At 38.9% G+C, this 17554-nt stretch overlaps 4 protein-coding genes across 5 annotated transcripts; 2 read left to right on the top strand and 2 right to left on the bottom strand.

Moving 5' to 3' along the window:
- Positions 1 to 203: 203 nt before the first annotated feature.
- On the top strand, positions 204 to 1565 carry LOC130691510 (probable rRNA-processing protein EBP2). The gene is made up of 5 exons (XM_057514468.2): positions 204 to 363; positions 424 to 507; positions 574 to 885; positions 944 to 1218; positions 1286 to 1565. Exons 1-5 carry the CDS (start codon positions 292 to 294, stop codon positions 1527 to 1529), a joined length of 987 nt encoding a protein of 328 aa, XP_057370451.1. The 5' UTR covers positions 204 to 291; the 3' UTR covers positions 1530 to 1565.
- A 4-nt stretch (positions 1566 to 1569) lies between these two features.
- Positions 1570 to 2960, bottom strand: LOC130691515 (eukaryotic translation initiation factor 4E type 3-like). 2 transcript variants are annotated; one of them, XM_059496118.1, is made up of 6 exons: positions 2890 to 2960; positions 2633 to 2827; positions 2307 to 2535; positions 2116 to 2238; positions 1960 to 2059; positions 1570 to 1899 (listed from the first exon to the last, which is right to left on the bottom strand). In XM_059496118.1, exons 2-6 carry the CDS (start codon positions 2791 to 2793, stop codon positions 1859 to 1861), a joined length of 654 nt encoding a protein of 217 aa, XP_059352101.1. In that variant the 5' UTR covers positions 2794 to 2827; positions 2890 to 2960; the 3' UTR covers positions 1570 to 1858. The 2 variants fall into 2 exon arrangements, with proteins under 2 accessions (XP_059352101.1, XP_057370457.1); XM_057514474.2 differs by having other exon boundaries at positions 2633 to 2944.
- A 97-nt stretch (positions 2961 to 3057) lies between these two features.
- Positions 3058 to 7451, top strand: LOC130691495 (transmembrane and coiled-coil domain-containing protein 4-like). The gene is made up of 13 exons (XM_057514453.2): positions 3058 to 3496; positions 3601 to 3745; positions 3835 to 3976; positions 4071 to 4222; positions 4391 to 4855; positions 4915 to 4946; positions 5040 to 5102; positions 5969 to 6076; positions 6326 to 6383; positions 6452 to 6533; positions 6601 to 6725; positions 6804 to 6892; positions 7109 to 7451. The coding sequence occupies exons 1-13, from the start codon at positions 3353 to 3355 to the stop codon at positions 7226 to 7228; spliced, it is 1725 nt and encodes a 574-aa protein (XP_057370436.1). The 5' UTR covers positions 3058 to 3352; the 3' UTR covers positions 7229 to 7451.
- Positions 7452 to 10926: 3475 nt separating this feature from the next.
- Positions 10927 to 16367, bottom strand: LOC130691529 (GTP-binding protein Di-Ras2-like). The gene is made up of 4 exons (XM_057514488.2): positions 16095 to 16367; positions 12972 to 13160; positions 12606 to 12770; positions 10927 to 12406 (listed from the first exon to the last, which is right to left on the bottom strand). The coding sequence occupies exons 1-4, from the start codon at positions 16230 to 16232 to the stop codon at positions 12260 to 12262; spliced, it is 639 nt and encodes a 212-aa protein (XP_057370471.1). The 5' UTR covers positions 16233 to 16367; the 3' UTR covers positions 10927 to 12259.
- Positions 16368 to 17554: the final 1187 nt, after the last annotated feature.

Consider the following 17554-nt stretch of genomic DNA (forward strand, 5'->3'; position numbering starts at 1 on the left):
TACCTGCCATTATACTATATTTCTTTAATCTCGCACCAAAAAGAGCGAGGAACAAAATCAGCAACCTTTGTTTATGTTCAGACCTTGGGAAATTGAAGGCCACGTTAGCTTTCGGTTTCACTGGTTGCCGAAACCGATTGGAGATTTGCTTGATGAGCTTCATAGCTTTCTCGCTAGAGCGATTCGTAAAAACACGTGTTTACTGAAAAGCTTCTGCTTCTCAATTGCCGTCAACTCGTGGTCTTCTGTGCAAGAGACAAGAAAAGCAATCTTCCAGAATAGTATCTCAAAATGAAGAAAAAACTCCCCGTGAAAACGTTTGAATCAGAGAGTGAAGAAACTGACATTGATTCGGATGAAGAGGTATTCAACAATAACTTTTATTCCGTTACATTTTAGTAAACATTTTTGTGTTACGCTCAGCTTCTTGAAGCCTTTGAAAGTGGCGAAGTGAAACCTGGATTGAACCAAAAAGCGCCGGCTCCAAGACAATACACCAACAATTCTGTAAATTCATAGTGCATTGGCATTAAATATTTGTTGGTGAATTAATCAGCTTTCTGCTTTTTTCAGAAATTGCTGAATGCAAAACTCAATGATATGGTTCTGAAGCTTGACTGGATAGAACGTCTTGATTTAACAACTAAGTTGGACCCCATTGTTGATGGTATTCTTAACAGCAAGGAGGAAACACAACCAACATACAAGATTGAAACTCCTGGAGATCGCATTGTAGATGATCTTCAAAGAGAAACATTGTTCTACCGTCAAGCACAGAGTGCTATTATAGAAGGGCTTGCAAGGCTGAAAACACTAGGCATCCCCACCAGAAGACCAGAAGACTACTTTGCTCAAATGGCAAAGTCAGATGATCACATGTTGAAGGTTCTTTGCTTACAACCTTTCTTCTGTGTAGTGTAAACTAATGTAAAATGTTTATCAGGTCAAAAGACGAATCCTTACTCAGCAAGTGGCTCAAGAAAAATGCCAGAAAGTTAAAAAACTCAGAGAACTTAAGAAATATGGTAAAAAGGTCCAAGTTGAAGTTGGTCTGCAGCGCGCCAAGGAGAAGAGAGAGTTGCTTTCTAAAGTCAAGCAGTACCGTGAAGGCAAGTTGGCGTCGCTTGACTTTCTTGATGATGACGGTGGCAAAAAGAAAAATATGGTTGAAATCACCAAACAGAAGACAAAAGAAAAGAATGAATTCAAACAAGTCTTGTAATGCAAATCTGTATTCCATCAATTTCCATTGAACCTTTTTTACCTATGTTTTATTTGTACCTAGTCAACCAATGAGCAAAGGCCTAACCAAGGGAAAAGGCAAAGGAAAGAGCCCAGGCAAAGGTAAAAGCCAAGATAAGCGCAAATCAAAAGAAAACAAATTTGGTTTTGGAGGAAAAAAGAGTGGTACTAAGAAGAACAACATGAAAAAGGACTCCGGCAATGACAGGAACAGCAAAGGTGGACAAAGAGGTCCCAAGAACCGACAGGGAGGCAAGAAAATGAAAGGCGGTGGACGAAAACGTTAAAATGGTTTGAATAATTGAATTAAACGATGTGACAATAACGTTTTACCGCGTGTATTTGATTCGTATTTACACATATATGGCCAATTTCGTTCAATGTACAGGTATACTCTTTCAAAGATAAAACGGATCAACTTAAGGGGGTAACAGTTTGCCCGTTGCGTACTACCCTTACCCTAATGGGAACGATTCCTTTTAAACCATTAGAAACAAAATATGACGCAATATCTAAAGAACTCAATAAAGATAGATGGGAAATGTGTGGCGCAATAAGTGCTGCGAAGTAGCACATTCCCCACCATAATTGTATGCGTGGCAGCATATGGGCTTCTTTAATGTTTGACTCCCTCATATGCATGGTGAGTCTGATGAGCTGTAAATATTGTTAAAATTAAAATAGAAAAAAGCTTTAAGAATTACTGGTTGTCCTTACGCTTGTAAAAGACTGCCTGAAACTCAATATTGGGGCATAGCTCTTGAATCTTCTGAACAATTTTGGCTTTGTCTGCTTTTGTGCTGTCCACATTCCAGACCTAATAAAATGCTAAGGATCATCTAGACTGGAATTATTATTTTTTAATATACAAACCTGGACAATGTCATCCCTTTCTCTGACAGATACAGACACTCCACAGATGTCATCTTCAGGATCCACAAAATTTGTGAACTGTTCTCCAATAGCTGCAAGTAGCAATTCTCTCCAGATAGTCACCTATTAACATAAAAAAATGAGGTGTGGTTAGGTTTTGTTTGGCTACGAGTAACAGTTACGGTGATTACTGTGTCTGGTTTGAAGCATTTTATCTTCCAAGTGCCACCATTACGGTTATAAGGCTCCTCCCACAGTGGACGTCTTTCCTCTCTCATCAGATGATAACTGTACCTCATCTGAATTTCTGCAACTGAAGGGATATTATGGTAAACAGACCAGAAGGTCTCTGCTTTAGAGAAAGTGTAAATTTTTTTCAAATTTGCTTCGTATTCTGCGGCAGAAACTCCGCGAACAGTTCTTTTCAGAAAAACAAAAGGGAAAATAACATTTAATAAACAAGAGACATCAATTGCAGATGCTGCATGTGGGAAGGAGATTTCAATTTTACACATACTTATCTAGAAACCAACTCCATGGTGTATTAAGCGGTGTTCCACTACATTCCTGGTCATGGATAGTATTAATGGCTTGAGCTGACAGTGCAGGAGATTGAGACAAACCATCAGAATTATTTGCGGCATGTAGCAAATGAACATTAACTGGATTCGATGCCATTGTGGAATACGAATCAGCACAGCTGTCGTCTGCTGTTCTTAGATCTTGGCCTAGCAACGAAAAATCGTGAATACGTCCTGTTGATTCTAACGTTAGCCTTGCGTAAAAATTACGCTTGCTTATTCAAGGCGACCTAAATCCGCGGTCCTTGAACACAATTGGTTCTAAATTAGACGTTCTTTGTTTTTACCCGCCACTGTTTTCCATGCGGGTGTAGATCAACACTTGGGCTTCCTCTCGTCGAGTTCAGTTCTGAAACAGCTTGTCAATTGCAGTTTACGCACCAAGAAGATAAACCGTGCCTGTTATGTCGACCTCAGAAAAATTATGGATTGAACTACGAAACGAGTCCCCATTAGAATTCGAATCAGCAGACCTCGTGTTATCGTGAGCCACTGTCGTGGTAACCTTATCGTACCATTTACGATAGTAATTCCCCAAGCTTAGTAATGCCATGTCTGTCTTTTCTTCAACCAATAAACTGGTATGATATCCCGACATATCACCTGCTACAATTCTCACAGTTTTTCTTTGAAGTGGCTGAAAATAGTGGCAAAAAATGGCAAAATGGAGTGATCCTACACGTTACGCCTACGCTTCTTTGTTTGCATTGAGTTTAAACGAACGTTACAGCGAATCGTGTGATCTAGAATTTCGGCAACAATCCTTGCATCGTTTGCTCCAGCATCTCAATCTTATGCGGGTAATATAAATATTCTCGTCTTCATTTTGTTTAGATATCATTTTTAAAACCTCCCATCTGGCGGCCAATAATAATAACTCTCGATTCATAATTCGGAAAAAAAGTGCGAATCTATGATGCAATTGCTGATGGAAAATGAGACGGGCCACACGAAGGATCCTTACGTGGAAATGTTGCTGGACGAACCCGATTTCCATCGCGATGGAACTCGCGTGGTTTACGACGCTTTACAGTGGACTTTAATGAGAGGTATAGAATAATACGAGCTCATTCGTTTATCTTTACACGTATTTTAAAGGGTTTTTAAAATTAAACAATTTTATGACATGCACACATAGGGAAGTATGACGCCCGTATCAGAGTGATCCTTCACGATTGGGCGACTGAGCTGTTTGGATTAAGCGTCGAGCACTTTGAAATGTTGGAAGACGCCATCGTTCAGAGAGTTAGTAACTTCTCTCCCGGCTCTAAATCTCCGCAGTAAGTTAAGTGCCTCCTATAAAAAACAAAAAACATAACTTTACATTATGCTCATTACGGCTGTTTCTTTAAATTTTAAACAAAACAAAAACAGGGAGGAAAATGAGCAAAAAAAGCAAGCGAAAATGAAACAAGCCAAAAAGTACGCTCTCATTGGCGCAGCTTCCGTTGGCGGAGGCGTCCTGCTCGGTCTGACGGGCGGCTTAGTAGCCCCACTTCTTGGCGCAAGTTTGGCAACTCTCTTTGGTATTGGCTGAAAACGTTTTTGTTTAACTTTAATTTGGTAAAAGACGCGCAGAGAAGCAACCAAGTGACGCTCTAAACACGATGAATCGACTAACCAACTTTGCTTCTTTTATGTTTTTAAAATTGGCTCTGGAAGAAGTTCTATCATTTAATTAATGAACTTATTAGGTGTGGGTAGTGCAGCAACGGCTGGCAGCGTTGCCGGAGCAGCCGTCGTCGGCTCACTTTTCGGCGCCGCCGGAGCTGGCGTCTCGGGCTACAAGATGAACAAGCGAGTGGGTGACGTTGAAGAGTTTTTTTTCGCTCCTCTTTCACCTGGAGAAGGCTCCCGATTGAATGTTACAATCGCCGTTCCTGGTTGGCTTCCACCAATCACTAGTCGAGGAAGTAACGACGAAGACGGCGAAAAGGGCGACGTCACTGACGACGAAAATAGCGACACGGATGAAGACGAAGCCATTCAGCGACAGCGTCTGATGCAACCCTTTGATGGCTTGATTCATTCCAGGGAGCAGTACGGACTGCAGTACGAAACCAAGTATCTGGCAGAAATGGGCCAAGCAATCGATACCATCTGTAGTATGGCCATTTCGATGGCAGCAACTGAAGTATTAAAAATGACCATCTTTCACGGTATACCATTTCACTTCATTTCTTTTTAAAGTTTAATTTTGACTTTCTTTTTTGTCCAGGTTTGATCTCGGCAGTGGCTCTTCCCCGCACAGTAAGTTTACTATAATATGTAAAAAAAGAAATATATATTTTATCTTTAGGTCATTCCATCTTTTTTATGGATTTGCTTTGGAAACAATAAAAGATCCTTAGTCTGACGTCCATCATCGACAACCCGTGGAACGTTTGCTGTAACCGGAGCGCTCAGGTTTTTTCCTTTTGTTTATTACGAAACAAGTCTCTCGTTGCCCATCTTTTTTTCTTTCTGCGTTTCGAATTCCCGACTGCTGCTACCAATGTTTTCTAGGTAAGACGAGCCTTTCATTGCGCACTGGAGTCCGCAACTCTCGATCGATCCCCTTTTTCTTTCACACGCGTGTTGTATATATAAGCTCACGCTCTAAACTTTCCCATTCTTTTATTTCTTTAAAGAGAGAAAAAACAAAAAAGATCTTGATAGTCTATCCGCTTTAATTTTGAAGATCGTGACTGGTTGTTAGTCGTATTTTCGGAAGGATCGTAGAAAAAAAACAGGAGTGATAACAAAAAAATTCTAAAAATCGCACCCGTTCGTTCCGTTTTCACGTAAAACTTAATGAGGAAACGCAAGAAGAGAGTGGTTTTGTTATCCGGTTGTATATCTACGGCACGATTCGCTGGGATCTGTTCCAAACTTTTTTTTTTCTGTCTCTTTCTGTTTTTTTTTATAGTTGGTGACACATTGCGCAAAAATGGAACTTGACGCGTGCCATGATGCCATGCATTCGGAAGTAAAAGAGAGAAAGAAAAATAGAAACCTTGGAAACAAGGAGAGGAAGGCGGCAACTGTTTTTTGTGCGTCTTCGTTCAGAAATGTATCGGAAATGTCATTTGTTTTTTGTGGTGTCTAAGAAGAGACGCAGGAACTTGATTGAAATTCGGCAGACTACTAATTATTTTATGTTTATGCGCCTCATTTACTGCATACTTCTAAAACAGTGCTTGTCTAATTACATAGCGAAGAGTTAAACAAATTTTGATTTTCACAAACTTTAATGAGTATAAAAATATATAGTTTTTTTTCATTTGTTTCAGGTAGGAGAAATGTTAGCGGAGTCGCTGATGGATGGCAATTTCGGACGTCGACCCGTCACTCTTTGCGGATTCAGCCTTGGTGCTCGTGTAATTTATTTCTGCCTCAAAGTAATGAGAATTTATTTTTTTCCCTTCGCCCAAACGCTATTTTATCTCTCTTGTCTGTTTCATTGTCCTTTTTTGTTGTTGTTTCACATCGATCCGACGTGAGTTTGCCGCCCTTGTCATTCAATTGCCGCACAACCGTACCCTTTCCCGCTTCCTTACACCCGTTTTTAGCCCTTACCTGCCATTTATCTTTTCATTTTTTATTTGAAGCGAGTTTTCTTAACAATTATCAAAATATTTCCTGTTTAGGAATTGCAACGAAAAGGTGAGAAAGGTCGAGGGATCGTCCAGGACGCCGTTCTTATAGGTAAACCAGCTGACTAAATTTCATTGCCTAAGTTACACGTTTAATGAGCTTACGATCGTCAATTTTAGGGACCCCTGTCACGGGAAGCCCAGTTGAATGGCGCCCTTTATTAGAGGTCGTCGCAGGCCATCTAGTCAACGCTTATTCTGAGTAAAATAATAACAATGTTATCAAATGCATACTAATTTTTAAAACATCAATCTCTATCACGTTTCAGAAATGATTGGGTGTTGAAAATTATTTACCGAACGGCATCGGCGGCTTACGATGTGGCAGGACTCCAGGCCATTGATATTGAACATAAAAAACTCGTCAATGTCGACCTTTCTCAACTGATAAGTGGTAGGTGTATTACGTTTACTACTATTTGTACGGGATTATATACGACCGTTCAACATGTCGTGATTCTTGTGTAAACAGGTCACGGTGACTATAGGACCAAAGCTACCGAATGCCTTAAAGCTACGCGATTGTTACGTGTTGTTGCAATAACACCGGAAACCGTCCAGGTAATTGTTTTTCAGCCCATACTGTTTGTGTATCCTTTGCTTTGTTATTGGAAGAAAGGCTTTGGCAAATGCCAGGGGTTTGTTAAATTGGGCCAGTAGCAAAAATCTGCTCAAATGCATTAAGGTTGAACATATTTCATTGTTGCGTACGACGTGCAGTAGAGAATGAGAATATCGATCTGATGCGCATTTTTTTTTTCTTGACGGAATCGATAGGATCCAGCGGAAATGTCGGACAGCAGCGAAGATGACGAAAAAGATCGACTCATTCCGGGGTCATCGTCAGCAGTTGATCATCCAATGCGATCGAGTTTGAAAGAATCGAAAAAAATATGAGCGTTATATTTTATTTTTTTTCCCTCGCTCGTGTAGATGATGTGATTCAGTATGACATGCAGCATATCATTTCGACCTTTGTATACGTAAATAATTGAAACATGTCGATATGCCATGGCATACGTCCATACAATATTGCCAGTCACATGTACAACCGCGATATTCGTGGACCATACGATGTGTGTGTAGACCAAGGATCGATAAGTCAATAAAAAGGCGATATTAAAAAAAAAAGAAAAACATTTGAAAAATATTTGCGCATGTTTGAAACGCTGTTTTGAATTCAACTGTTGTTCATACATACGCGTTGTCTATCCGATATAACCTGCTGGCTTTTTTGAGGGGGAGGGCTTGGGATTTACATATAATTTCTATGCACTGTTTGCTTAGAAAAAGGAAACAAGTCACATATTTAAATAGATCGGCCGCATACAAAAAGGGAAGTTTACGTTGTATAATATTGTGACAGTCATATGGTGCTTCACGAATTTAATGAAAAAAAAGATCCGTTTGATTTGCTGGTAATAGTTAAGCATTCCTATGAGGCATCTGCTTTAGCCTACAGCAATATCTCCTCGGTCGGGGACGCTATAATAGTCTATGGTGAAACGTGATAGACTGTGTGGTTCAATCAATCAATAATCTTGTGCAATAAGAAGGGGGAACTGTGCTGAGGCATCTTCTTCATATGCATAACAGCGTGGAATGCCAATATATGGATGCTGATCGGGCCGAAAAAGGGGTCGTGCACGGCAATGAAGAGGAAAAAGAGAGTCTTTTAATTCGTCCTCTTTTTATTGCTGCGCATTCTTTTGCGTTTGTGTTGTCTCTCTGGCAAGATAGAAGATTATGTGTAAGTATAAACAAGTTATGTGTTCTGTGGTAGATAAATGGATTGATCGATGGGCAACCTTGATGATTACATACGCAGCAGCATTCGCCCGTAGTTTTTGCCTCTCTAACCGCAATCGCACACGTAAATCGAATTTCCCCCCTTTTTTTTTAAATAATGCACAAGCCTGTCTAACATCTTCGTTTCGATTAGAGAAGAAAAGAACCGGCCACGCCTTTTTTTTTTTATTCTTTTGGACTCTAGATTGCGCCCTCTTTATTTGATCGATTTATACACACACACGCACGCACACGCAGCACCTAGCAACGAACAGACGGAAGGAGGAGGGCGTAACGGATAGAACTAAACCGGGGAGAAAAGTCAGCTGATTTGTCTAGAAAGAAAAAACTGCGCACTAGAAAAATGAAACGAGAACGGGTTGCTCTTTAAGTTCCAAATTTAATTTCTAAAGTAGATGACACAAAATAAGAAAAACAATGGCGGATTATAACGTATTAGAAATAATACGTCATTAAGCGACAAGATGTCAGGCTGGATGAATATGATGACGTAAGCCAATCTTAAATTTGTTTGACTCCACCCTCCTAATTTTGGAATGAATCCTCATTCCATAATTCTACACCCATATAAGAAACGCTACTAAACAATTGACAAAAGAATCCATCCGAAATGTTCCAATGCGCTTAACTTCTTCATTCTTAATGACATCAATCAAATAACGTATTCAACAAAGACTTGATACAGCAATTGAATGATGCGCAGCACGCAAGAGTCAATTGATTGATGCAATTCTTTTTTTTTTTCGCCTGTGTGTACGTGTGTCAAGAGCCAGAAATCCAAACTGATCGAGGATGTCTACCACTAAAGACTAAATAGAGAGACGCACAAACCGTCAGTACGTACACCAAACATCAGAATAATAATTTTGCACAGTGTACAGTTTTATACAGAGGAAAAAGAAACGGGACGTGGCGCCAGGAACACGAGAGCAGCATTAAATTAAATGAGATTGAAAAGGAAAGTATATATAAAAGCCAATTTTTGAAATTCAATGCTTAAAAGGAGAGAGGAAAAAAAAAAGTATTGTTTTAAAAAGCTTTCCTCCACCATCTGTATAGACATAGTGGTGTATTGCAGCACTTTACTGGCATCCAATATATTTTAGCCTTCTCAGCTGATGTCTGTATATAATTGGATTGGACCTGTCTTTCCAACGGAAGACCCTTTTCCAACGAACAGAGTTCCCTCCGGTATAATATATGGCCGATGCACACAAAAATTAATGAAACGAAATGAGAGTGCATCTTACATACGGTCAATATTGTGAAGAAAGAAAATAAGCATCATTAACCTAGAAAAAAACTACATTATTGGTTAAAGAACGTCAAACGCTGATCATTCAAAATAGATATTGGTAGTCGGGGCTAGTTCTTTGGCAGGTCAGATTTTCGATAGAATGAAGACGAAATCTCTTCCGTGTGTTCCATCTGAAAGCTACTCAAATTGTCAACGATGACTCTAGTATCATGCTCGGCATTGACGGGAACCTATCCAAGATGATGGAAATGTTGAGCCTCTCCTAGAAATAAAAAGCCTTCCCCTTCTAAAAAAAAAAAGAGGTAGGCTACTTGCCTAATGCAGTAGGCTACATCGTACAATTTGTCGTTGTTGAGATCCTTTTTATGCAGCACAAGCATTTGGCACTTGATTGCTAAATATTCTCATTTGAATAGAATGCTATCAATATTGCAAAGAGAATAATCGGAACCAAGTTTGTTTAATATTTATAGAGTGGTATATATAAAACAGGAAAGCTTAACTTTGTAAATTTTGTGTCTATGTTCTATGTTTAGTTTCTGTGCTTCCTGTAGTACTTTGCGCATACATTTATTTTACATTTGATGGTGGGGGTTTTCCGGAAGGAGGAGATGTCACAGTAGAATGAAAGACGTGGTATATATATCTAACAGGGCAGCGGTTGCCCCAAATGGATCGATACGCCCAGGCATCCGCAGGCCAACTGAATGGACAGAGTGGCAATCATTTTGTTTTTATTTGCAGCACATACTCAGTTTTTCCAGGAAACGTCAAAGAGTTTTGTAGACATAGAAAAAAACCAGTACCCCATTAAAAGAACAGCAAACAAGGCACTTACGAACGCATATCAATGATTACAAAGGGGGCGTTGATAAAAAAAGGACAATATAAATCATGAAAACAATTGAAAATGACCCGTTAATCGGGATGTCTCTAGCCTGTACGCTGCAATGATAATTTTAATGCTACACAGCTGCAAGGATTATTTAATTTAATTACTTACGTCAAACGATCAACTAATGGGGCGAAGTACCTAGTGAAAAAAAAATCTGTAAAATAGACTTTGATAATGAGGTGGTAAACTAATTTTTTGACCGTGCACATTACCGTTTGTCTTCAGTTAGTTTCTCTGTTCATTACGCATCGTGTAATTAAAAGTACAAACAAAGAGTTTTAGAGCTGTTGGCATCGTAACGAGATACCCTGGCAGTCATTTTCATTGATCGAATCATTCAACGGAAAACGGTGCTTTCCGTCAAATGCTGCTTTCTTGTCCTGAAGCTCAAAGCAGTTAAATAACGCAGCTACACATAACGTCAGCTTAGACACAACAGAACGAGTAGTGCGTAATGATCTGCTGGAGGTCTACGGGATGACATCGATTGGACATATTATACCAAAGCTTCCCTGCAGGAAATAACGAACGAAAGTTCAATTTGCACAAATAGATTCCGTCCTTGTTTTGTATGTAGTCTCTGATCAATCAATCAAAAACGAACAGAAGGAAGTGCGTTAAGTCACAAGTTGATAAAGTTAATTACTAATATATTAGAAAGCTTATACAAATGGTACATGTGTATGTGATTTTGCGTTAGTGATATAAGGATGAAAAGGAAATCGGATATTCGTTTTGAATCCGTATTTGATATATTTAGAGTTGATCATAAAACTTGAGGAGAGGAAGATTAGACGGGAATGAAAGAATTCAATGAAAATGAATAAAAAAATGAAAACGGTGAATAATAATTGGTGACGCGTAAATACGTATTCATGCACAGATGTTAAGGAAAGAAAAACGAATATATTTAATGAAAAGAGTGAGAATTAAAAATGGATGTACAATTATATGAAGAGACACACACCTGACCAGGTATATATAATCGTCATTTTTGTTTGCCTGCACCTCTCTGTGAATTACTTAGGGGAGTATTTTTTCTTATTTTTTAAAATAAGGAAGTGGAAGTAAACAAATAATTTAACAATTTAAATGATACATAACCGCACAGCAGCATTGATTATAATAAGTGTGTTGGAATCGTTTCATCGAGCCCCGACATCGATTACATTATACATATCCGTTTCGAGTGTGTTTCACATCACAATACAAACGCTTCGAATTTCGAATCCTATACATTTACACGACGAATGCAAAGTGGAAAAGCTAATGAACTTGTACAGTATTTGAACAATGAAGGAAACACTGAGCCTCTTGTTTTTGTTTTGTTTTAACCATCCTACTATAGCAGTCTCTATACATGTGTCCCAAATGCTGATATATCTCCTGTGATTCATATGGCTTATATTAGTATTCCCTATTCAAATGTAAATAGAAATGAACTAATATTCGAAAATCAAGCCGATTACATTAGCGCAATTCGAACGACGGTTGGCAAAGTCCGTTAAAAAGGAAACATTTTGTTGTTTTTTTTTGAAAAATTCTATGTACAATTAGACATTTATTATAGCCTATATATATATATATATATCAATAAAATAATAATTGTCTATTGAGATATCTTTATATAAAATCAGCCGAGTAAAACAAAAATATATGGTATAATATGTTTTAACTACGTTGCTGACGCGCCCAGAGTGTTACATAAAGTATCTACAGAAATTTGTAGTTTTTTTGTTTGAAAAAAATTAAATGTTAAACAAAAATTTAGTGTCGATGATGACATGAAACACTTAAAATGGCTTCGTCAGTGTACATAAAGATAAATAGCTTTTGAAGCGGTGCATGTACATTTTCCTTTAGTATATATAGAGCTATAGATGCTGGGGTTAACTATCCAAACTACTTCGATGTACATAGCCAGCTTATATATATATATATCTATATTTATTTAATTAAAAATAATTCACATTAGACGACATTTGTCCTTGAGTTTCTCCGACGACGGTCCTGCGCCAGATGTTCCCGGAGGAGCTGATGCGGAACGACTGGCCTTGTTCTTAGAATCCGGCTGAAGTGACATGGCTCTATTCTTATCCAGACTCAACAGCTCCTTTTGGAGGGGAAAAAATAATAAAAAGTCGTACAAGGTTAAAAGCAACAACATTCATTGTATCGACTTCGCAAGGGCGGATATCAAGGCAAGAGGAAAACAAAACACATTAGACGAGAATTGTCTTTTTGATCTCGTGTAACTGGAAGTATAACATGCATAGACAGATCTATAACCCACAAAGAGCTTTCGAACATACCTGGAAGAGTTCCTTCACATTGTAATTGGTCTTGGCCGAAGTTTCCATAAAGTGGGATGACCACCGGCGTGCCTGCTCTTCGCCTTCCTTTGCCGTCAGTTCACGCGCCTCCGTTTCGTCGCATTTGTTGCCAACGAGCATCAGAGGCACGTTCTCTAATGAGCCCTTAACAATTGACAGGACAGCCAAAAATGTTATAGTTATTTTCTAAAAACTTCTCCATTTCAAGAACTTAAAGATGATTAAAGCAAAATAGTAGGGAATCGCTTTAACGATAGCGGAACAAGAAAAAAGTTAAAGGCAATTGTTGCCAAGGCCTACGTTTTATTTCACCTAAAACAAATGCAGAAAAAATAAAAATAATACTTTGATTTCGCGGATGATTTCCCACGTGGGCTTGAGCTCCTCCAGAGACTGCCTCGACGTGATCGAGTAGACCATGATGAAGGCGTGACCTTTGGAGATGTTCAACCGCTGCATGGCCGGAAACTGGTGAGAGCCCGTCGTGTCGGTGATCTGAAGCGTGCAGATAGAGTTCTTGTTGCACGTTATCACCTGGACGCCGACGTGATATTTACGAGATAAAAAAAAGAAAGAAAGAAATGAATGAGACACATCATTCGTATATGAAAAGAACCTCAGATTAAATGAGGAGTAGCAACGCAGAATAATAAGTAGATACCCATCAAAATGTGTGTCGCGTCGAGTACGCGAAGAGAAAATACCATTAGTTTAAGGTACAGAGTTTAAGCTTTGTATTTAAAAGATAGGGCAGCACTCTATGTAGTCTTTCATCTATGTAATAACAGGTATTTAAACTGGAGTAGTTTTAGTATGCACACGCTCACTGCATCGTGTTTGGCGTGCAAAAAGTGCTGCCGTGATCGTTTCACCGTGATTAAACGCAGTCGGACGATCACATTTTGAAAAACATTAAGTCATAAATTGAGTCTAACGTTTGAGTGCTGGACTAGAGCGGCGTAAATCTGTAGAGCACATGCAAGTTAGGTTAAATCATAATTAATACCACCGGATCTTTAGATTCCTTTTTTATGATATCCGCTGTATGCCCTTACGCTGAACTATAGCGTATATAATTAAACGCCTAATCATCTCGTCTTATTAATCGGCCTATGATGTACAGTCAACTGCCGTTCATTTATTCTGGACCTACAACGTTTAATAATTTCTTTTCGTCGGTCTGATGCGTTCTAGACGTACAAAAGGAAGGAAATCATTTAGCGCTGCTGCCTTTCAAATAATTGATCTCTTGGAAAAGACGCTTCACAACGCCCACGCAACGAAATGTTGTCTGCCTTGATTGCTGCAAACTAATTCATTCGCCATGTTTATGAATAATATAGGTTTGATACCCAAATAAGAAATGCTTGGTCAAAGTTGTGTATATTGCATATAGAAATGTCTGGCTCATCTGAACTGGTGCACACAAACGACAGACGAGTAGGAGTAATGCGGATGAAACCAATATTCGAATCGTCCGCCTATAGCTACGTATCCATAAGGCATACAAATCAATGATTTGTATTACATTTTTCTTTAAATCTATTTAACATAGTGCTATAGGTTACGTTCAAACATATCACATCCCTAAACCTATGCATGCACGAAGTTTTATTTTTTCCACCTCTCTCTGAAAAACGGGGAAACAATAAAGCTATAACTTATATTAATAGTCATCTAAAACAGCTCATTTATGAAATAAAATAAAAATAACGCCAACAGGAAATATCTACATTAAAAGAAGCCGCTCTTCCTATATAGGCAGCAGCCTCCAATAGAAATGAAACCTTTTCAAAGCCTAACTATCAACGTTTAAAAAGAACGTATGTGTGAATAGAATCTTTTGTTGGCCTTTCCAACAAGGCAGAAATTCAATACATAAAAGAATGAAAATTAAGGGGAAAAAAAGGGCTTGATTTCTTTCAATCAATTAGCAGCAAACGTGTGACGTCAGTTGTTTGGCCCATTTCTCTACATCCAAAATTAAGAAGATTTCAAACATGTTACAAAGCTGCGTCAAGTTTGCAATCCAAAGTTATACAGACACGCTCTGGTCGATATACGTAGGGGTCTCCATATGTTATTAATTGACAAGTATACGCGTTCGCATGTCTGTACATCGTGAATGAACAAAAGGGTAAGAGAAACTAGGCGCTCGATCGATTTCCTAAAAAACGGAAGCAGTACATGTACAAAGCATTCAGACGCAATGCATATGACTTACGTATGTAATCAATTGGACGCTATTGGGGATGACATCCAGTGGCCCTTATCTTTTTTCATTGAAATACACTTGCAGATGAAGAGGTTATTTAACAAAAAAACATTGAGATAGGGTTTTTAAGTTGGCCGTTGGCGCATCAGTAAAAAAAAAAATGGCATCATTTTTGCAATTTTATAGCTAAACGAAGGAAACCTATCAATAGAATATATATTTATTTTAAAGTTCAGACGTGATTGTCCGCGTATTTACGTACAACAAACGTACCATTGCGTTTATAAAGTTTGTTATACATTACACGAATTGCACTAATTGCTGTTCTCCTACATCCGTGGCGTAGGCTGACACGCCTTAAAAGGAAATCCGAATTTAAATTGCCATGGCAACCATTCATGACGTAGCAAAAGAAATGTCATATACTATTACGCACACAGAATCCGTATGTTTCAGGATTAGGTATACTTTCTAAGCCGAGGAAAAAAAATGTATGGAACAAAAAAAAAGAAGCTCAGAATAACGCGTCGGCGCAAAGTGTTTTCTGGTGTAAGGACCCAATCTCGTTTTGCACACAGCTCGCGTATAGGCACATAAAAAAGAAAATTCAGCTCTCTTATTAAACATGGCGAATATTCCCATTTTTCGGGGGGATCGAATATTTACTTCACGTCTGCGTTTATACCATTGGAAGCTATATCAAACATTAGATGACGTCATTGCCAACGAGCAGGATTCAAACATACGGACACATCACCACACACAGACACATATACGTTTAAGACTCTTTGTCTTATACTCTTGTTCTCATGAGGATCGTCCTCAACGTTCGATTTTTCCTTGTGCTCTTTGGTCTCATCAGCACATAGCCCTTGTAGAAAGCTTCGTTCAAAATATTTAAAAAAAGAGCGAAGGCAAGTGGTGCTGCGTAGACGCCCTCTGGGGTGTGTATCCAGCGGATCAATACCATCCGCAAAGCGTGCGTACACATAGTGAGAGATCAGCCACGCTCTCTACGTGCTGGGCGTGTTGCCTTTCCATTCATTTCCAGCAAAAGCCCTCCCTTCCTTTTTCTTGTTAATTCTCTTGTTCGTCTGTTATATAAACTGTTCTAGTTTATTTCTATTCTTAAAAATAAGACTCCTCGTCTCCTTGCCGCGAATGAATTAAAATTGTGTTTTGATAAACTAAGAGGATTTACGTGTCATGCGAGACTTGTTATGGATATTTGAATAATAATTTTTTCTTTTTACTTGACGGTATGTGTCTTCTACGGTAGGGATATAAGATTCGCGGAAGGTGCCCTTAACGAAGCGGAGTACAAGCGATGATTTGCCAACTCCGCCGGCACCGAAGACCACCACCCGATAATCGTTGCTCTGTTCCGGCATGTCTCTGGCGGATGATTGCTGGGCGAGATAGCGGTTTTTTTTATTTTTCACTCCTTTCTTTTTTTATTTCAAATTGGTGAAAAGAATAATGGCAAACGATCAATCTTCACCGCGTTCAGTAGAGAAGGTCCAACCTGACAGCTGGTCGTCACAGCTAGTTCTATGGGATCAAAGAAAATTGTTGTATAAATTTCCATATTTTTTTATTCTCATAAAGAAGGAAACTGACTGATATTGAATACATGTAGATAACAAGTAGATGGGGGAACACTTGACTCTTGAGTTTTATAAGAAAGGAACTACTTGAAATTGCTGGCAAGTGGATCTAGTGTCAACTGCTAACAAGGTGTACCAATACCGATATGCTGAAAACTATTGTGCTTGCCTTTGTTGTGTGGGTGTGAACAATGTTCGATGGCTCTATATCAATCCATGGGGTTCTTCTTTCGTGGAAATGTATTTTTTTTCCTCCCTTTTTATTTATCTCTCACTTACAAAATAACATCACAACACGAACACTTGATTCGCCACTTGTTCAATTTTTTTGGCCGTAAAACAATTGATGACAAGTTGAAAACTGGAAAATCTATTAGTGGGTGCACAAACACTTAAGCGAACAATGAATTTCAATGATCTAATTGAATGAGCTCCCTCTTTCGTGCGCGTGCGATAGACTTGACGTCTGGTGAACAACTGACAAGCGAAGCAGCCGACTGCGCGAATAAGTTCTGATGCACTATCGTTTCAAACTCCCGCTGGGTGGCCCTCCCTCTTTTTGCTGCTGTCACCCTCCCAAGAAGGAATACTCAGAGAACGTATATGTAGGATATTCTTGTTTTATTCCAGCCCCTCTCCACCCACATCTCTTCCCAAAGCGCGTCCTATAGACTGTACATAGCAGCGGGAGAAGGTGGAGCCGCGGCGACTCCCGGCGGTCGCAGTGACGACTACCGACGCGGCAGCCGATCGATTTTCGTTATTTGTTTTGGTTCTTTTTTTTTTATTTTCGTTCTCACATATTTTTTGTTTTTCAAGCGATAGAGATTTCCATATAAAATGGGTGTTTCCTCGTGAAAAATGATTTCTAATTAAAGGTCTACCTAGGGCTAAGTTTAATGGGATTAGAATAGATTTTTTTTTTTTTTCGAAATGATGAAATTCATCAATTGTAGTGGACGTTTCTTCACGGGGAGGAAAAATGAAAAAAAAAAAAAAAAAAAAAAAAAAACCATCAAAGTCGGGGGGACCTACTGGGGAGGGACATTTTTTTTTCAAGTATTGATCAGTGAATCATTTGTTAAATGCAAAAAGGACATTCAAGG

The sequence above is a fragment of the Daphnia carinata genome, chromosome 1 (assembly GCF_022539665.2).
Source record: "Daphnia carinata strain CSIRO-1 chromosome 1, CSIRO_AGI_Dcar_HiC_V3, whole genome shotgun sequence".
Taxonomy (NCBI): Eukaryota; Metazoa; Arthropoda; class Branchiopoda; order Diplostraca; family Daphniidae; genus Daphnia; species Daphnia carinata.

Coding starts and splice junctions, on each gene's coding strand:
- LOC130691495 (XM_057514453.2), top strand. CDS start 3,353: ATGGCAAAATGGAGTGATCCTACACGTTACGCCTACGCTTCTTTGTTT. Junction 3,497..3,600: donor AGCATCTCAATCTTATGCGG/GTAATATAAATA, acceptor TCGGAAAAAAAG/TGCGAATCTATGATGCAATT. Junction 5,103..5,968: donor GCTGTAACCGGAGCGCTCAG/GTTTTTTCCTTT, acceptor CATTTGTTTCAG/GTAGGAGAAATGTTAGCGGA.
- LOC130691515 (XM_059496118.1), bottom strand. CDS start 2,793: ATGGCATCGAATCCAGTTAATGTTCATTTGCTACATGCCGCAAATAAT. Junction 2,239..2,306: donor AATGCTTCAAACCAGACACA/GTAATCACCGTA, acceptor TTATGTTAATAG/GTGACTATCTGGAGAGAATT. Junction 2,060..2,115: donor AAAGGGATGACATTGTCCAG/GTTTGTATATTA, acceptor GCATTTTATTAG/GTCTGGAATGTGGACAGCAC.
- LOC130691529 (XM_057514488.2), bottom strand. CDS start 16,232: ATGCCGGAACAGAGCAACGATTATCGGGTGGTGGTCTTCGGTGCCGGC. Junction 12,771..12,971: donor AAATCATCCGCGAAATCAAA/GTATTATTTTTA, acceptor TCAATTGTTAAG/GGCTCATTAGAGAACGTGCC. Junction 12,407..12,605: donor ATGTGAAGGAACTCTTCCAG/GTATGTTCGAAA, acceptor CCCCTCCAAAAG/GAGCTGTTGAGTCTGGATAA.
- LOC130691510 (XM_057514468.2), top strand. CDS start 292: ATGAAGAAAAAACTCCCCGTGAAAACGTTTGAATCAGAGAGTGAAGAA. Junction 364..423: donor ACATTGATTCGGATGAAGAG/GTATTCAACAAT, acceptor TGTTACGCTCAG/CTTCTTGAAGCCTTTGAAAG. Junction 508..573: donor GACAATACACCAACAATTCT/GTAAATTCATAG, acceptor TGCTTTTTTCAG/AAATTGCTGAATGCAAAACT.